Raw genomic sequence first — 16,461 nt, 5'->3', positions numbered from 1 at the left:
GGGGGGGGGGGGGGGGGGTCAGTGGTGCAATCGCTTTCTGCTGCCTCGATAGCAATGCGCCAACAATGTGCCTGACCACGCCTCATTTTAAGACCAACACTCACATGGGCTCACAGATGGGCACAAGTGCATTTACTATAACTTGGTCGCTTGGCGTGCAAATGTCAACTGTGGAAACTAGACACTTGCTTTGTGCTGGGTGCAAGATAGGGCCAATAATCTTTTTGGTCTTTTTGATAACCCTAGGTTCTCAGCCTGCTATGCCAATTTCTGTATTTGTTTTCATCCTGTGGGTGGAAAATGTCGGTGCTGCATCATTCGTTTTGATGATCATGCTTCTCTAAACGTTTTCACTCTGCTCAGCCTGGCCTTGCTGTTGGCAATTGAAAATGACAGCCTTTGTGCACTCTGTCAAAGTGGATCGCTGTCAGATTATGAGCCGTAAGATTGAGAATGAATCCAAGATGCATTGTCCTACCCCCCCATCACCCATCACCATCAGCGACTCTGCATGCCTGATTAGTAGCAGACTAAAGGTGTTGCCAGTAGCAACACAGAATGTTGATCTAAAGTGAGAAATGATTAGTGCGAAAATGACTGTTTTCTCTGGGATAGATTTTTACCAGCTGGCGCTTATGCAGAAATGACGTTTTTTTCAGTCAGTCTTTATCTTGACAGTGACACCTCTTAACAAAAGTGGGTGGTAGCCTAGGCTACATAACACACTCTTAGAAAAAGTCAAATACTGATGGACTTGAATATTGTAGTCTATAGAAAAAACAGACCTAGGCTATAACAGAAAAACAGCAGCAGGTAAATTTTGCTCGTTGGTGGTTCTAGACTGGGGAGCAGTTTGGTTGTGTAGAGATAGGACACTTATTGCATGTTATGTAATGAGCAGTGGACAGTAACTAAGTACATTTACGCAAGTACTGTAGGCTATTTAAGGACAAATTAGAACTATTTTACTTGAGTATTTTCTTTTCATGCCATTTTCTACTTCTACTCCACTACATCTCAGAGGGAGATATTGTAGTACTTTTTCCTTCTCTACATTTAGGCCTAGTTACAGTTTAAAACATACGGTGTTTTGTTATAAATTAAATTACCCAACAGTTTATACAAGTAGCCTACAGCTAGTAGTCTACATTAGTAGATTGGCTTACTATTTTGATAATCGTTTACAAAATAGTTGAACCTCAACCAACCACAACAGTAAAACCCCTGCTTTTACATTAATGCATGAGTAATTATAATCTAATGATCTCTCAGTCACAGAGAACAAGAAGTACATTTTCCTGATTATACTTACAACTCTTACTTAAGTAACATTTTCAATGCAGCACTTTTACTTTTGTACTTGTGAGTATTTTTACAGAGAGGTATTAGTACTTTTATTAAGTAACAGATCTGAATACTTCATCCACCGCTGAGCCGGAAATGTGCACAGGTACTGTATAAACTACATTAATATAAACAATAACATCTTCCAGGAATATGATACAGTACACAAAGAAAGTCTACACAGTTATTGGTGTTACATATACTTCAAATTGAATAGGGACCAATTAAGATACTTTATTTGAGCATTTGCAGTTAAAGTTAAAAGCTTAAAATGCAGGACATATTGTTAGCTACAGCTCATTGTACCTTCAATATAATTTTAATGTAGTGCTCACGTTTTGTACATCTCCATCTGTCATAAAGTCCACGGTCTGCTCAGAGAGGTCCAGCTTGCGGGAAAGAGACATCCGGGTAACATACATCCTGCAGACGCTGATTTCCAACCATGTGACGTGTCTAAATTAATTAAAGTGTAACCATAGAGAGGCTGTAATAGGATTTTGGACTTTAACTCTTTCATTGCAGCACAGAGGCAATAACCCCTTCATATCTTATTAAATAGAGGAAAGTGTAATCCTAAGATGAGGTATACATCAGGTGCAGGATAACTCTAAGGTGTGGGTCACAAGATGATTAACATGACAGGAAAGAAGAAAAAAAACACATTGCTGCTAAAATTATGTTTACTTTTTGAAACATCTGCTTTAATATTTGCTTTGTTCCTTGCAAATTAGTATGAATTAAACCTTTACAGTTTATAAAAATTAAAAAAAACAACCCGACAGGGAAAACCCAAAGACAACAACAACCCATAGACATAAACGACTTGTGACGAGGGGGTCGCGATTCAGTGTCAGCTTGACCTTTTGTACGTGAAGACTGCAGTCCAGTACAAGGCCCAGAATGTCACACTATGGTCACACTTCAACCTTTGACCTTGTGCTCAGTCGTATTTAGGTCCTTCCACTGTATTCCTGTTACCCTGCTTGCAACAGCCATGACAGAGCCATTTGCCATAATGTTATATATATTATATATAATGTTATAATAATTAAACCTGTGCTTTACCTGCTAAGACAAGTCAAAATGTCAGCAGACATACTAAAGGTATGTAAAATACGTTTCCCAGCAACAAGCTCAACAGTGCTTAGGACTTTCCACTGAAAGAACTACTATCCACCGGATAAGAAATTAACACTCTTGCAAAAGGATTTAGTGTTAAGTGTTTGTTTTATTATCATGTTTCAGAATGGTACAAAAGTAGGGTCTGAACATTAGGAAATCAAAGTTCAGTTGTCCATTGTCTGCTTAAAAAGCCAGTGTTCAGTCCACTGTGCAACAATTCATTGATAAAGGCCATGTCACGTGTGATACAGATGGTGCTGATTGAAACAATTCTGTCCATCCAGTTTATATTCAACAACAATTGTTGCTATGGGGTTAAGTGGGTGGCTTTCCGTATGGCTATAACACACGAGTTCAAGATTGACAAACTCATGCTACAAGATGTAATGGATCTGAACCCTGAAAGGGGAACCAACTGTTTTCGTACATCCCTAATCTACAGGCACCAGAATACAGAGATGATTTAATCGTACATAGTAAATACAATCGTGTATTTGAAAGTTTTATACATAGGTAGAGATTAGATGTCAATGCAATCATGGCAGTTTCTTTTTGGAGTACTGCAAGTATTGGGTTCAAAAAGGAGTGTTCCCAAAAAAAGTCAATATATTGCAGATATTAACCAATGTGTACCGTTACACACAATGCCCACACTGGAGGGTGAGCTCCCCTCCGTTTACAGTGTTAGATTGTCAAGAGTTGCTTTTGTTCAGTTGTGAAGTACTGTTTTGTTTTTAGGGAAAAGGAGCTGTGTCCAAAAATATCAGAACACTGACCGTCTGCTGTAACCCTCTGTAATTCTGTGTAAGAAAAAAATTATCAATCATGCTGTTGCACACAACTTAAGGCATAAATAACATACAAACAGAAGCCCATTTTTTACATTTCATACTTTCACATAAATTCATGGAGAGAGAACACAAAGTTAAAAGCGAACGTATTTTGGCGCATTTGCACAGAGTGAAAAAAAAAGATCTTAAATATATTGAAGTTATTTAATATTTAGATGAGAATAAGCTGCTTATGACATGATACTAAAGTACTAGCATAAGAGTTTTCACTCAACCAAGGGGAATTTTATTAGTCACTAAGACTTCCTTTTGGTGCTTTGCAAATTGCTGACTGACCTCCTCTCAGACCTTCACTGATGCTGACATGCAGGAAAGGGAGTGCAGGTTAAATGTGCTCATCTTGTGACTCAGAGGGAAGTGACTGTATCATCCTGGTCAGAGCTCTGGAGGTCAGAAAATTAAAATATAATAGCCATAATATAGCCAGATAAAGAAACAGATAAAGAGGTTAGCACTTGTTACTAAGGCTGGAAAAACTATATTTAGTTGAGACTATCCAACCTCTAATGATATGACCACCAAAACACACTTGATACAATAACAGACATTGTTTAAACGTGCTATTTTGACACTCTGCGGTGCACTGCAGGAGGGAGATTTTTAGTGTCAGCAGCACTGGCAACTGCACTGCACCACTACAATGAGCCTATTATATATCAAATTTACTTTAGATGATGCAAGTTGTCCAACAACCTGTCCCTATATCTTTGGCCAGCTACTGCACTATAATAATATATTTATTTTGTTTAGTTTAATGTGCTAGTACCTCATTGTTTTGCCTATTAGCATTAATCTTTTGGCATCCAACAGGTGATGACATGTAGTGAAAAACATGTTCTTGCTGTTACTTGGCAAGACCAAAATTAAACCAGAGCAGACATTCCAAGGTGGACCTGCCATACAAAAACAATGTTTATTTTTAAAATGTTATACATGTTGGAAAAGCTGAGATTCCCTTTGACCTACTGTCTTTGTCTGTTGGCATGTGTTCTTTTTTGCTCTCATCCTTTGCTTCCAGTTTTTACTGGTTTCTAGTAAACACATTCAAGACTGAGGCTCTTCTTTCAGAACAGGACTGCACTTCACTAATGACCCCTAGAAGGGCATTTGGATTTAGCCAAGGCCTCAGTGAAAAAAAATAAAATAATTCACTGTGAACAAAGGTGCAATTGTATCATTATAGTGAAATGTCCCTTAAATCTCTTTTAAAGCTAAAATCAAAAAGAAACAGCTGGTAACAATAAGACAACATACCATATGGCTATGTATGAAACAAAAGACGTTAAACATTTTAGCTATACATTTTACAACACATTAAAAAAGTCACGAACGTGATGTTTGTGATCATTAACAGGGCATACAGCTTGTAAAAGATAAGGCCATATTAGCAACGAGATGCCTGGCTGGAGTAAACGTAGCAGGGTTACTCCAAATGATGCTATTAAATCCAAGGTCTTAACAAGAAAAGTGTTTCAAGCAGACAAAGCATGTTGCACTAATTTGGACCATGGATGTGGAAATCAAATTCTGTATACTCTCTCTGTGAATAAATGTTTCCCTTGTGTGGGTCGGTCAAAACCAGTTCCCTTCACTCTGTAATTTCCTGTTTGTCCTCATTTTGCTCCTGAATGGATAAACAAAGAGCTGACAAATGTGCAGCTTTCCCTTGAGTAAACCAAGCATGATAAATAGAAGGACCAGCATACAAACAGCTGGGCACTTGAGTCATCAACAACAACACTTCTTTTGGAAACTGGCAGTGCACCTACCAGCTATTTAAGACTCTCCTGTCTCACATCTGCAGGAGTTCAGCCACTTGGAGGTGCCATTTAGGTAATAATCATCTAATGGTCCCATAATTCAAAAACTATCTTGATTCTTGCTTGTTTTATTGGTCTACGCATTATCTACTGGGTGTATGAGTGCCATGCGTGCTTGCACATGTTTTCATTTAATAAAGACACAAATCAACATTGACCGGTGCTTTCTGAATGTTTATGACCCTGTGACTTTAATTCAGGGACTACAAACTTCGTGTCAGCCGGGGGACACCTTGTGTCATTACAATCTAGTCAGTGAAGCAACATATTCGCTGTCAACTGAACAAAGGTCACTTAAGATCTTTGACTACAGGTATACGTTCCACAAGAAGCTTAAAATAAATTCTTAAACAAAACAACAAATCAGTTGCTGTGTAGAATGTGTTGGACTCACTGTCATTTTGATCATGTATTACTTGACATCACAACACAGGCCGTTTCAAAGGCCCAAACATGATACCAACGTGTGGTAGCATTTGAAAGTACCAAATTACCTTGACCTCGTTTCAACAGACCAATAACAATAAATCTCACATACCTTAATAAGACACATCAGTAATGTGTCTGATGTTTTGTCATGCAAAATACAGTGAAGCCTGTTTCACATGCCTAGTTAAGACATGATGTTCTGTGAATGAGTCAAAGAACAATGGTGCACTTCTCCACAGCTCCAGTAACAAATGTGCTGCCACACAGGCCGACGTTATAAATTAACAACTGCAGGGTATTTAGACATTGTACTGTAGAGTTTGTTCCCATTTGTTTTCTGCTGAATATTTGACAGCTTCTCTGTGATGTCGTTTCAGCAGTCCTCTGAGTTAAGGCCTAAGCTGTGAGATCTGCTGTGGGATGATCTGTTGATGTTCATCACGGAGTTGTTTTGTGCACACAAAACGATACCTCCAAGCATGTTGAGCGTACAGCGAGCCTGAAGAAAACAACAGGACCAACACCTTCATGCCTCAACAAACTAGCTGTCAGTTGCACTATAATTGATTTACTACTGCCAGTTTTCTGAGCCACACTGCACCACAACTGCAAATGTAACTGTAAAACCTTTGAGTCTGCTCGTTTATTTCTCCAATCAAGCTTCTTTCCTCTGCAGCAGCAGGTTCGGCTCAAGCTATCTCCTTATCGGCCCGCCAAAGCTGCTCTTTGACTTCTGTGGGCAGCGTGTTGAACAGGTCCTCCTCCACCACCAGGCCGCTCCTCTTCAACAGCCGACACTCACCGAGCTCCACTGGCAGGCACTCCAGACGGTTCCCTCGCAGCTCAAGCTGGGTCAACCCGGTGAGCTCTCCGAAGCGTGATGGCAGCGTCTGCAGGCAGTTGTTCCCCAGATTCAGAGTACGCAGCTTCTTGCACTTGAACATCTCCGGCGGCAAAGTCTCGATCTGAAGAGGGGAGGATAACAGGCAGAAAAACAAGGGATGTAGGTTAACAGTGTCACAAACAACAGTCGTGTATTCTTGTAGCCAACAAACTCCTCATCCTATTTGTAATTCTTTTTGTTCAAAATTGATGTCCACAGAAAATCACATCCTATAGAAATACCTACATGGACACAATATTTACAATTACACATCTCATTTGGATTGATAATGTGCCAACAGTATAAAGAGGATTTAGGAGAGAGGCCTTAAAAACAGAAGAGACACCAGATGGGTCCCATTAAATAGAGCTATTTTTGGCTGCAAACAAACCTGCTGGAACCTATTTTCAGTGCGCAACCACACAAGCAAGCGCAGTAAAAAAGTAATAATAGTAGCCTTTACTGAAAAAACATGATCCTGTACACTTTTGAGTTTTCGGGGGAAATGCTGTTGTTCTACAGAATGAAATTCCTAAGTCGTGAATCAAATACACAGCAATACTGAAGCGATCTACTTCACCCAAAGCCAAATGGACTAACCCAGCCATGACTGTAATGGCAGGATTTGGCATCGCACCTAAAAGTATTTAAGTTAACGATCTTTGCAACTGAAACAAACATCCTGAATAAGGACCATTTGTGATGGTTTCCTTGAAAAGTAATAGGAAGTATACAGGTGAGGTGGGAAAATGTTTTAACAGAAGCTGATACTGTGAAAACGGCAAGGCGTACATCATGCTCGAAGAAAAATAATGTGGTCTCAGAGAAAAATTGTGTTAGCGTGTTGTGGGCTTAGCAGTAAAAAACCTGATTCCAGACAGGAGGACTTTTATCTAACATGTGTGACAGCACTTTAACATTTAAATACTGTGTACAGAACAGGACTGCGTTTACAACATGCCACTGAACACACATCTTTCAGTCAGTGGAAAGTGGATAAACAGACCAAGATTATATCAATATTTTAAACCTTTTTGGACTTGACTTCTAAAGGACATTTTTAAAACTCTGGAACATACGGCAAAGAATCTGTTGACAAAACATAACTCCCCAGGCCTCGGCCATGTGGTTATCTTTGGAGCCATAATTCCCATCCTGTCTATGAATATCTCAGCATTTCTAAGCGTTGACCTTTATAAATACCTTATCTGGCCTTTGAGCTAATCTTAGAGTGGTGAAGACAGATGGAAATTTGATACAAACATGGACTAGACAATTTTAAGGGAGGTTTTGCTTCTCACCCTGTTGGCTGTCACAGCAAAGTACTGCAGATTCTGGAGGAAGCCTATATCAGCGTGGATGCTGGTCAGGTTGTTGTGACTCAGGTCTAAGAAACGCAGCTTGCGGCAGAAGAACAGCTGGCTGGGGATTTTCTCTATCTTGTTCCGGTTTAGATACAACCTCTCCAGGTTGGTAAGTGTTCCAATCTGAATGGGGATGTAGGCAATCTGGTTGTACCACAGCTTCAGGCACACAAGCCGGTGCAGGTGCTGGAAGCTGATGATCTCCTCTATTGTCTTCAGGTTGTTGTCCTTCAGGTCAATCTCCTGCAGGTTGTGCAAACTAAAGATGGAGTGTGGAATGCGTTCGAGATCGCAGCGAAGAAGCTCGAGCTCCGTCAGGTTGACCATTTTCTTCAGGCTGTTGAGCACCATCAGCTTGGTACCCTCGTTGTTGACAGAGAGCTTCTGCAGGTGCACGCCCACATCCGTCACCACCTGCGGCAGCTTGGTCAGGTTGCTCTTCAGACGCAGCACTTTGAGCCTTTTGAGCTCCCGAAGCCCATCGATCACGATGTAGCGGTTGTTCTCAGCACTCAGGTTCCCGGTTAGGTGCAGCTCACTGAGGTTCTTCAGGCTGTAGATCCACAGTGGGATCTCCTTGATGTCTGTGAACTTTATGTGGAGAGACTTCAGGTTCTCTCTCAGGAAAGCAAGAGCAGGAGCCTCAATCTTAGCCGGGGTGTGATAGAGCCACATCTCCCTCAGGTTCGAGAGCTGGGCGATGATAGGTGGGATGGTTACATCAGGGATAAGCTCCAGCTTGAGCACCTCCAGCTCAATTAGATCAAATACTGTGTCTGGGATCCCAATGAGCATGAACAGATGCAGCTCCAGCTTATCCTGGGAGTTCTTGGTGATTCGCTGCCTCAGCTTCTCCAACGTCCACTCATTGTTCAGGTTCAGCTGCCTCAGCTTGTTCTCGCTCACCTCTGACAGAAACACAGCAAAGCGCTTTGAGTAGAGAGGGTCATACTGATCTATCATGTGTAGCATGAAGGCAAAGTCGTTCTTCACGTCAGGGATGTCACTATAGCTGCTTTCCTCGCGGATTGATTCGAAGGAGTATCGTTTGAGGGAGCGTCTGAGCATCCAACAGAGAGTGTACATGCAGATAAGACCATAAACCACCACCAAGCTGATGTAGAAACAGGCCAATATCTTAAAAAGAGTTGCTAACGGGTGAGCACAATAGTAGGTGCTGTACCCTGTTAGTTCCTGAATGTTCACCGAGCACATTACATTGAACCTTATATAGCGTACATAGTAGGCTGTGTAGCTAATTATCAGTATAAACTTGATTACCTTGATGATGGTTTGACGTATGTAAAGACGGTACACTATATCACCCTCCTCTACATGAATCCTGAACTTCTTAACCTTCTCAAAAAGAGCCTTAGCCTGCTCCCCTTCCTTTTTATCTAAAACTCCAGTTTCAGAGCGATCCACAATTCCCTGTTCAATTCTGGACTTTGTTCGTTGGAGCATGGGCACGCTAGCCTCAACGTCCTCGCTCACAGACGAGGCCTTCTTGTCCATCGATCCGTTCATTTTTCCCAGAGGCTTGGGGTCGCTCTCCTCCACCACGGTCTCGGACAAAGCCCGTGTTGTCCACGGGGAGTCAAAGCACTTGAGGAGGATGGAGACAAAGTGCTCCAGTTTTGAGCTTGTGCGGGGGAACTTGAACCAGAAGTTGCTGCAGGCCAGGAAGATAAGGGTGTGGAGCAGCACCAGATAGGGGAAATATTTGGCAAACCAGTGTAGTTTGTTCTCATAGCACACAGCGTCGACATAGTTATACTGGTGACGGTCGAGGTCATACTGAATGCCTTTGGGTTCTGGTGCACTGACGGTCACATTTGGGATGGGCATGGTCTCGCATGACTTGTTGACCACCCACTTGCAAGGCAGGCAGATCATTTTGTCCTGTGTGACCTGCAGTGTACCACCGAACACAGCAATCATCAGCATTATGATTGAGATGTAGTCTGTGAAAACGTCCCACCATGGCTTCAGGATACGGTACGCTGGCTGGGTGTCAGCAAAGTACCGGAGCTCTGTGATGGGAATCATGATAGTTTATCTAAAAAGACAGAGAAAACAGGACATGAGTTGGTGAAGTATGGGAATGTATTCTGAAAACCATTTTTTGTCCTCTGTGATAGTAAACTGAATAAGGGCTGCAACTAATGATTATTTTCATGGTCGATTAATCGTCCTCAAATGTCTTGTTTTGTCTACAACCCATAGGTTGTAGAGGAGTAATAAAGGAAGAAAATATTTACATTTAAGTAGCTGGAATTAGAGAATTTTGACTTTTGTTTCTCATTTAATAGTTATTCATTTAATACTAATTAATCATTGCAGCTCTAAAACTGAATATCTTTGGGTTTTGGATTGTTGGTCAGCCAAAACAAGCAGTTTAAAGATGTATGCAGGTATTTTAACAACTTGAAATGCATCAAATTATTATTTTAAATGATCAATTATTCTATTAAAATTGTTTCGTCCATAAAACCTTCAGAATATAGTGAAAAATACCCATCAAAATTTGCCACGGTGATATCTTCATATTACTTGTTTTGCTGACACAGCCAACACTTATAATATTCAATTGACAGTTATATAAAACAGTACAACATCACAGTTGAGAAGCTGAAACCGTCAAATGTTTAGTTACATTAGTTACATTAGTTACATTACAGATGGATACATTACATATTAATATCACAGTTTCATGCCTAAGAAGAAAGACATCACCCCTTTCTGTTCTGCAACTCAATAGGCGGGTTTCTTGTTTGTATACAAACACTACTGGATGTCCGCGCAGTTAGGGGTCAAAACCACGTAGCTGGTCAGAAGACTGTAGTCAACCACTGTAATCAACGTAGATTCACATTGTTTATAAATTCTTGTTGACTTGATAATAAACTGTCATTTCAGAGTTGGATCTGTTTGTTTGTGTTTCATTTGCATATTAATATAACATGCACGACTGCGCTGTTGTTCAAATCAGCTGTTAGCCAAAAGGAAGAATGGAGAACGAGGGAGAGAGGTGTTCTTTCCACAGCTGTAAGTATTGCTATTAGGTCTACTGTGTCACACTCAGAGATGCAAAGAACATGTCTTCTGTTGTAAACTTTGTGCGACCAGCAAAAAGCTTTCAACCGCGAACAATTTTGTATTGAAGCATCTGTTAAAGCAGCACAGCAACGTGAAACTTAGCCCGTAGAAAGAAACTCCAGTCTCTGCTAGTGGAGCATCCACTCGGCTGAAGAGAGTGACTCTGAGACGTTTTGTGTTTTGTAAAGCACTGAATACTTCTCTTATAAATGCATGTGCAAAACAGTAACGTTAGTTCTAAAGTCGAGACACTTCTCTGTGTTAAAAAAACGTTATGTTTCGTAACAATTATGCTCATTGCTGCTGTTTTGAATATGCTATTAGTTTAAAAAGTCTGGAGAGACTTATATTTCAGCCAGTGGCGTTAAGAAACGTTATGTATTGTAAAATTCCTACTCCTTGATGCTGTTATGAACACGCAATTAGTTAAAAATGTCGGGAGGGACCCACTTTGTTTTTTATTAGCTTTAAGTAGCCTATATCCATAGCCTATATGATACAGCATGTTTTCTGTTTGAATGGTTGTTGACTCCTCAGGTTAATGATTATTCCAGTAAAGTGGATTAAAATGCGCTGCTGAACAGGTTTTCCATCACTTTTAAGGATGGGACGGGGTGGTTGAAAGTAATAGTAACATAATAAGTAACGTAATATTACTTTTTAATGGAGTAATAAGTAAAAAGTAAAGCATTACAATTTCTGTGAAATTTGCCCAACACTGCTGCTAGCCGTATAGACTGATATGTGGCAAAGACAGAGCGATGCTTTCTGCCACCTAGTTGCACGCGTATCTCTGTGATGACATTGCACACAAACCAGTCTATAAATCCTCTATACAGTTAGGGAATGAACTCCAATTCAGTTATCGTCAACATACATGCAGTCCATTCAGCATGTTTAAAGAGGTGGTATTATGCTCATTTTCAGGTTCAAAATCCTATTTTGGACTTGTACCAGAACAGGTTTACATGGTTTAATTTTCAAAAAACACCATATTCTTTGTCGTACTGCACATTGCTGCAGCTCGTCTTTTCACCCTGTGTGTTGAAGGCTTCGTTTTAGCTATGGAGTGATACATCTTGTCTCTAAATGATCTTTGTTGGGAATTGCACATGCACAGTTCCAAATTAAGGACTACTAGCCAATCAGAAGCAGAGAATTGCAGGTCGGAAAAACACGGTAAACAGCTTCGATTTAGCTGTAAGCTACATGTTGCAGACCAGGTTGGCAATTTGGACTGGAGCAAGAGTTTCAGAGTGGTGAGTTATTAATCTGTAACAAAATTATCTTTCATCCATAAAGTTTTAACTGAGCTCTGTCTCTACATCACAGTAACAACTTTATGTCCATTGACTGCTTGGAGGGTAGCTAGTGTTTGGAAGGGAGAGGGGAAGTGTGCTGCAGCTCAGGGTTTTTCCACCGGTGTTTTTGACGACGTGTCGGACTAGTCGCTCAGCGAGCATTATGACATATATTTTCATTGTGACATCACAAGAAAGGGAAGTAAAGACTGGAATACAAACAAGCTGTTTTCAGGCAGTTAAGAGCAGTGTTTTCTGTTGGAGATGGGAACTCCCTTTGGGGTGGACTATGGGCTTTTTCACTTTGCAAACCTATTACATGCACAAAAAAGATCAGAACATCTGCTGTGTGTCATGGAGATCCTAAGCATCCTGCATGTGCCAACAGCACACTGCGGTTCAGAGACTGTAGAGAAAGCCTGACACAGCACACATGTTCACGCAAGTCTACGTTTTTCCTTCTCTCCTGACGTGCAACAATTTCTCTGCACAAACAAGTTCATGGCACAATGAAGTTTTGCCAGTGTCTTCTTTAGGATAGTGGTTCCAAGTTGAATCTTTAGTCACAAACATGAATCACTGCTCCTAGTTTTTTGATGAGCTTTGTCAAATGGGTTGTTTTCACTTCTTCATCAGAATGAGATCCGGGATATTGAAATCAAGTCAAGAACAGCAACAACTGGAAAGCTCTCTCAGCAAAATGTAAGTGATACCAAGTGAGACGTTGCTGCTGACCACGTAACAAATAAACCCCGAAACCAAAAGACTCTCCGGGCGTCCATTTACATTTGAGTGCATCTGCTCAACCACAACTAGGCTACTTCCTCACCCAGTAAATGTGTGAGTAATGCAACAAATACAACAATCTAAGCAGTATTTTCTTCATGTTAACCTGAGACTAACTATTACTTGGAATAAAAGTTTGGTGTGGACAAGCACCAGCTTGAAGAGAATAGTCAAATATCATGATCTTATCACTTTGGCTGCCCATGTTAATACAAAGTTGGACATTTCCACAATTGTTTTCCCCTGTATGCTCAACTTTCCCTTTATATACAGGGGAAAGATGAAAGAGGATAGCTGGTCAAGCAGTCACAAAAAAAGCCTTGTTTTATCCAGTTCAAACCAGAATGGCAGTACAGTCACCGTGGGCCTCCGCTGTTATATTGCTGCTTTACTTCAAGTGAGAAATACCAGCACACGGTGACCCCAACAGCTGACAAAACACATGTAAATTGTGATCCTTTACATGGTATTAATAACAACAACAGGCAAAAGGCTTTCCATTCATTGTATTATTGGCATCAGACTAATTAGATATCCAAAACCAGAATAGTACATTAAATATGCTTAAAGTGTGTGTGACATGATTTTACCCAGAAATCTGCTTACTTCCACTGTTTCCTGTTGCCAAACACCGATGGCAGACAAATCTGAAGCCTTATGCATGTTCCCTAATTCAAACTATATTTAATAGCCTTACGATAAAAAGAATCAAACTTTTGAAGAGCTTCCCTCTAGCATCCAGTTCCAGATCGGGTAAACTCAATTTGTGATTGTGTGTCACTGATGACATCCAAGATTTGTTTCACATTATCTGCCACAGGAAAATAAAGTTCCATGCATAAAACTGCCGCCTTCCTAAACCACTCCTCTGGAATTGCAACCAAGGACTTCTCCTTTGACGAACTAAAGCCATCACCACCATAAAACAGGACCAGAGCAATCAGTCGGTCAGTCATTCCCATTATGTGGGCTGGCAGTAAAAAGGTCCCTCCACTTCTGTCTGTCTCTGGCCTTCTTCTCCATGGTTCCCCATGAGTTTGGAACTCCGGTGGGCGTACACGTCCAGATGTAAAGTTCTCTTTTGTTGCTGTTTCCGTAGCATGTTTTATTTTTTTTTTAAGAAATAGGTTTGCTGGCTCCATGTCCCAACAGTTGGCTATTGTTGGCTCTTAGGGGAGGGGGTGGTGTTGATTTGTTAAGACTTTTCCCCCAGCTCTTGGCTTCCTGTTTATAGCCTTATCCCAGTACATTTCTCCTGAATTTGTTCCTTGAACAAAGCTGCATTTTAGGGACGCAGGAAAATACCGGCACATCAACAGTATCAGTGGATAAAGGCTTTAAAAAGGAAATGTGTATTGTATCGGAGCAAAATGAAAATTTCTGTTGATATGACAGGCTGATAAGATGAAGCATTAATTATGTGTTTTTGGAAGTGTCCAAAACAGCAATGTTGCTATTTGCAATGATTGCTCATTGTCGGTCATAGAGGAGGAACCAAATCACATCCCTTCAACGCCACAATTTGAACTGCTCATCTTAAGAGCCGCCATCCAGATCATTACAACAAATTTGTGAAGAACAAAGAAAAAAAAAGGCACCAGCGAAAAAAGCCCGAGTTTTCTTATTTTGCCCAGTGAATGTGTGACATTTTAAAAATCACTGTATTTTATGTCTGTGTCTTTTTTAAAACTGAATTTTCATATTCACATCAACATACTGAATTTAAACACAGGACGAAGGTCCAGGTTCTGAATCTGGCAGCCTACTGAGGCCTTTCTATGCAGTCTGCATTTTCTTTTCATGTGCCTGTGGGTTTCCTTTGGGTCTACAGACATGCAGGTTTGGTAAAACTCAGGTTTAGCCATGCCATGTCTCTCGGGGTGACAGTTTCAGTCAGTCATCCCAACACTTTTGTCCAGACTGGAATTAAACTGACATTAATTATGTGTACAGACATTTAGGATTCCCAAACAATCCCCTGTCTTTTCATCTAGCACCATCATCAGGTCACAAATATGTCCAGTTCTTTACTAGCAGAAATCAATGACATTCACATCCGCCTCAGTTGGACGCTAATTAGTAATTTTTAGCATGCTAACACGCTAAACTTAGATGGTGAACATGGTAAACATTATACTTGCTAAACATCAGAATGTTAGCAATGTCATTTTGAGCATTTCAGCACAGTGACATTAGCATTTAGCTACCAGCACTATTGTGCCTCTGTACAGCCGCAGCTAGCATGGCAATAGTACTCTTAGGCTGCCATTATACATTTACATTTATTCATTCATTTTATCCAAAGCAACTTACAATTACTATATATGTCAGAGGTCGCACGCCTCTGGAGAAACTAGGGGTCAAGTGCCTTGATCAATGGTGGATGGGTCAGAGTGGGTATCAAACCCGGGTCTCTCACACAAAAGGCATGTGTCTTATCAATTGCTCTATCACCACCCCATTATGCTTAATCAGAACTGCTTGTTGGATAGACGAATACCTTCAGAAACCAACTCCCCTAACACCTTTCTGATGTTTGAATTTGCAACCGTGTCTGTAACTTTAAGAAAACTGACAATCACTGTGCAGGAGTCAGGGTCTGACCTTCTCTGTCTAACTCTCTTTCTTCATTCTTGACACAACTATTTCTGTCACTTCCCATGTGAACATCCAAGTGCAAAACTAGGAATGTCTTTCAGGAGAGACTGTGCAATATTACCCCCATATTCAAATGATTTTGCCTCTCCCTCCTCTCTATAACGGTTGTCATGTGTTAGACCTGTCCTGAGTGTACACTGCCTCTCGCCCAATCCATGCTGGAATAAACTCTGGTCCCCTTAGCAAATAAGATAAGTGGTTTAGGAAATGGGTGGATAGAAAGATAGATAAATGGCAGCATTATCATTGCTAATCGTTGGCTTGAACTTTTATTACTTTCAATTAGACTTTGTGTTTGGTATCTCTCAATACTGCAAGTTCAAAAATTTCCACCTGAGAGCTAGAAAACACCCAAAGGACCTTCAAAGTACTCCAAGCAACAGAGAGCCTCGTATTTACTGACCTCTTCTCCATCATGATAGTGCGCACATCATGATACAGCACGGGTGAGTAATCAACAGGGGATGGCATATTTGGGTATTCCTTCCCAGTGTTGTGGTTGTTGCTTAACATATACTGGACTAGATGTGAGGGGAAAATTCAACCATCTCAGACAAGTTTAAGACAGGATCACAAGAGTCTCAGACCATCTCATATTGGTCGGTGCTGAGTACACAACAGGGATGACCCAATTAGTCGATTAATACAAAATTAATCTCCACGATTTCACCAAACAGTTCCTAATTCCATCTTCTCCAGTGTGAGGATGTACTGTTTTTCCTCTGTGTACATCAAAGTCAGAAATACTTTATTTATTTTTCACAATTGCACACTTGTCAAAGGTAGATAGATAAAGAGTAT

General features: G+C 40.6%; 1 protein-coding gene across 1 annotated transcript in view; it reads right to left on the bottom strand.

The window, feature by feature from the left end:
• Window positions 1-2,555: 2,555 nt before the first annotated feature.
• Window positions 2,556-16,461, bottom strand: part of lrrc8aa (leucine rich repeat containing 8 VRAC subunit Aa) — a 17,456-nt gene continuing 3,550 nt past the window's right edge. Inside the window, exons 2-3 of the mRNA XM_046066770.1 lie at window positions 7,754-9,875; window positions 2,556-6,534 (exon numbers count right to left, since the gene is read on the bottom strand). Of these exons, the coding sequence (XP_045922726.1) occupies window positions 6,259-6,534; window positions 7,754-9,865 (2,388 nt within the window). The 5' untranslated portion in view covers window positions 9,866-9,875 and the 3' untranslated portion in view covers window positions 2,556-6,258. The remainder of the gene's footprint in view (window positions 6,535-7,753; window positions 9,876-16,461) is intronic.

Source organism: Micropterus dolomieu, linkage group LG13, assembly GCF_021292245.1.
Source record: "Micropterus dolomieu isolate WLL.071019.BEF.003 ecotype Adirondacks linkage group LG13, ASM2129224v1, whole genome shotgun sequence".
Classification (NCBI taxonomy): Eukaryota; Metazoa; Chordata; class Actinopteri; order Centrarchiformes; family Centrarchidae; genus Micropterus; species Micropterus dolomieu.
The sequence above is the reverse complement of the archived record's forward strand: the minus strand, read 5'-3'. Positions and strand labels throughout refer to the sequence as shown.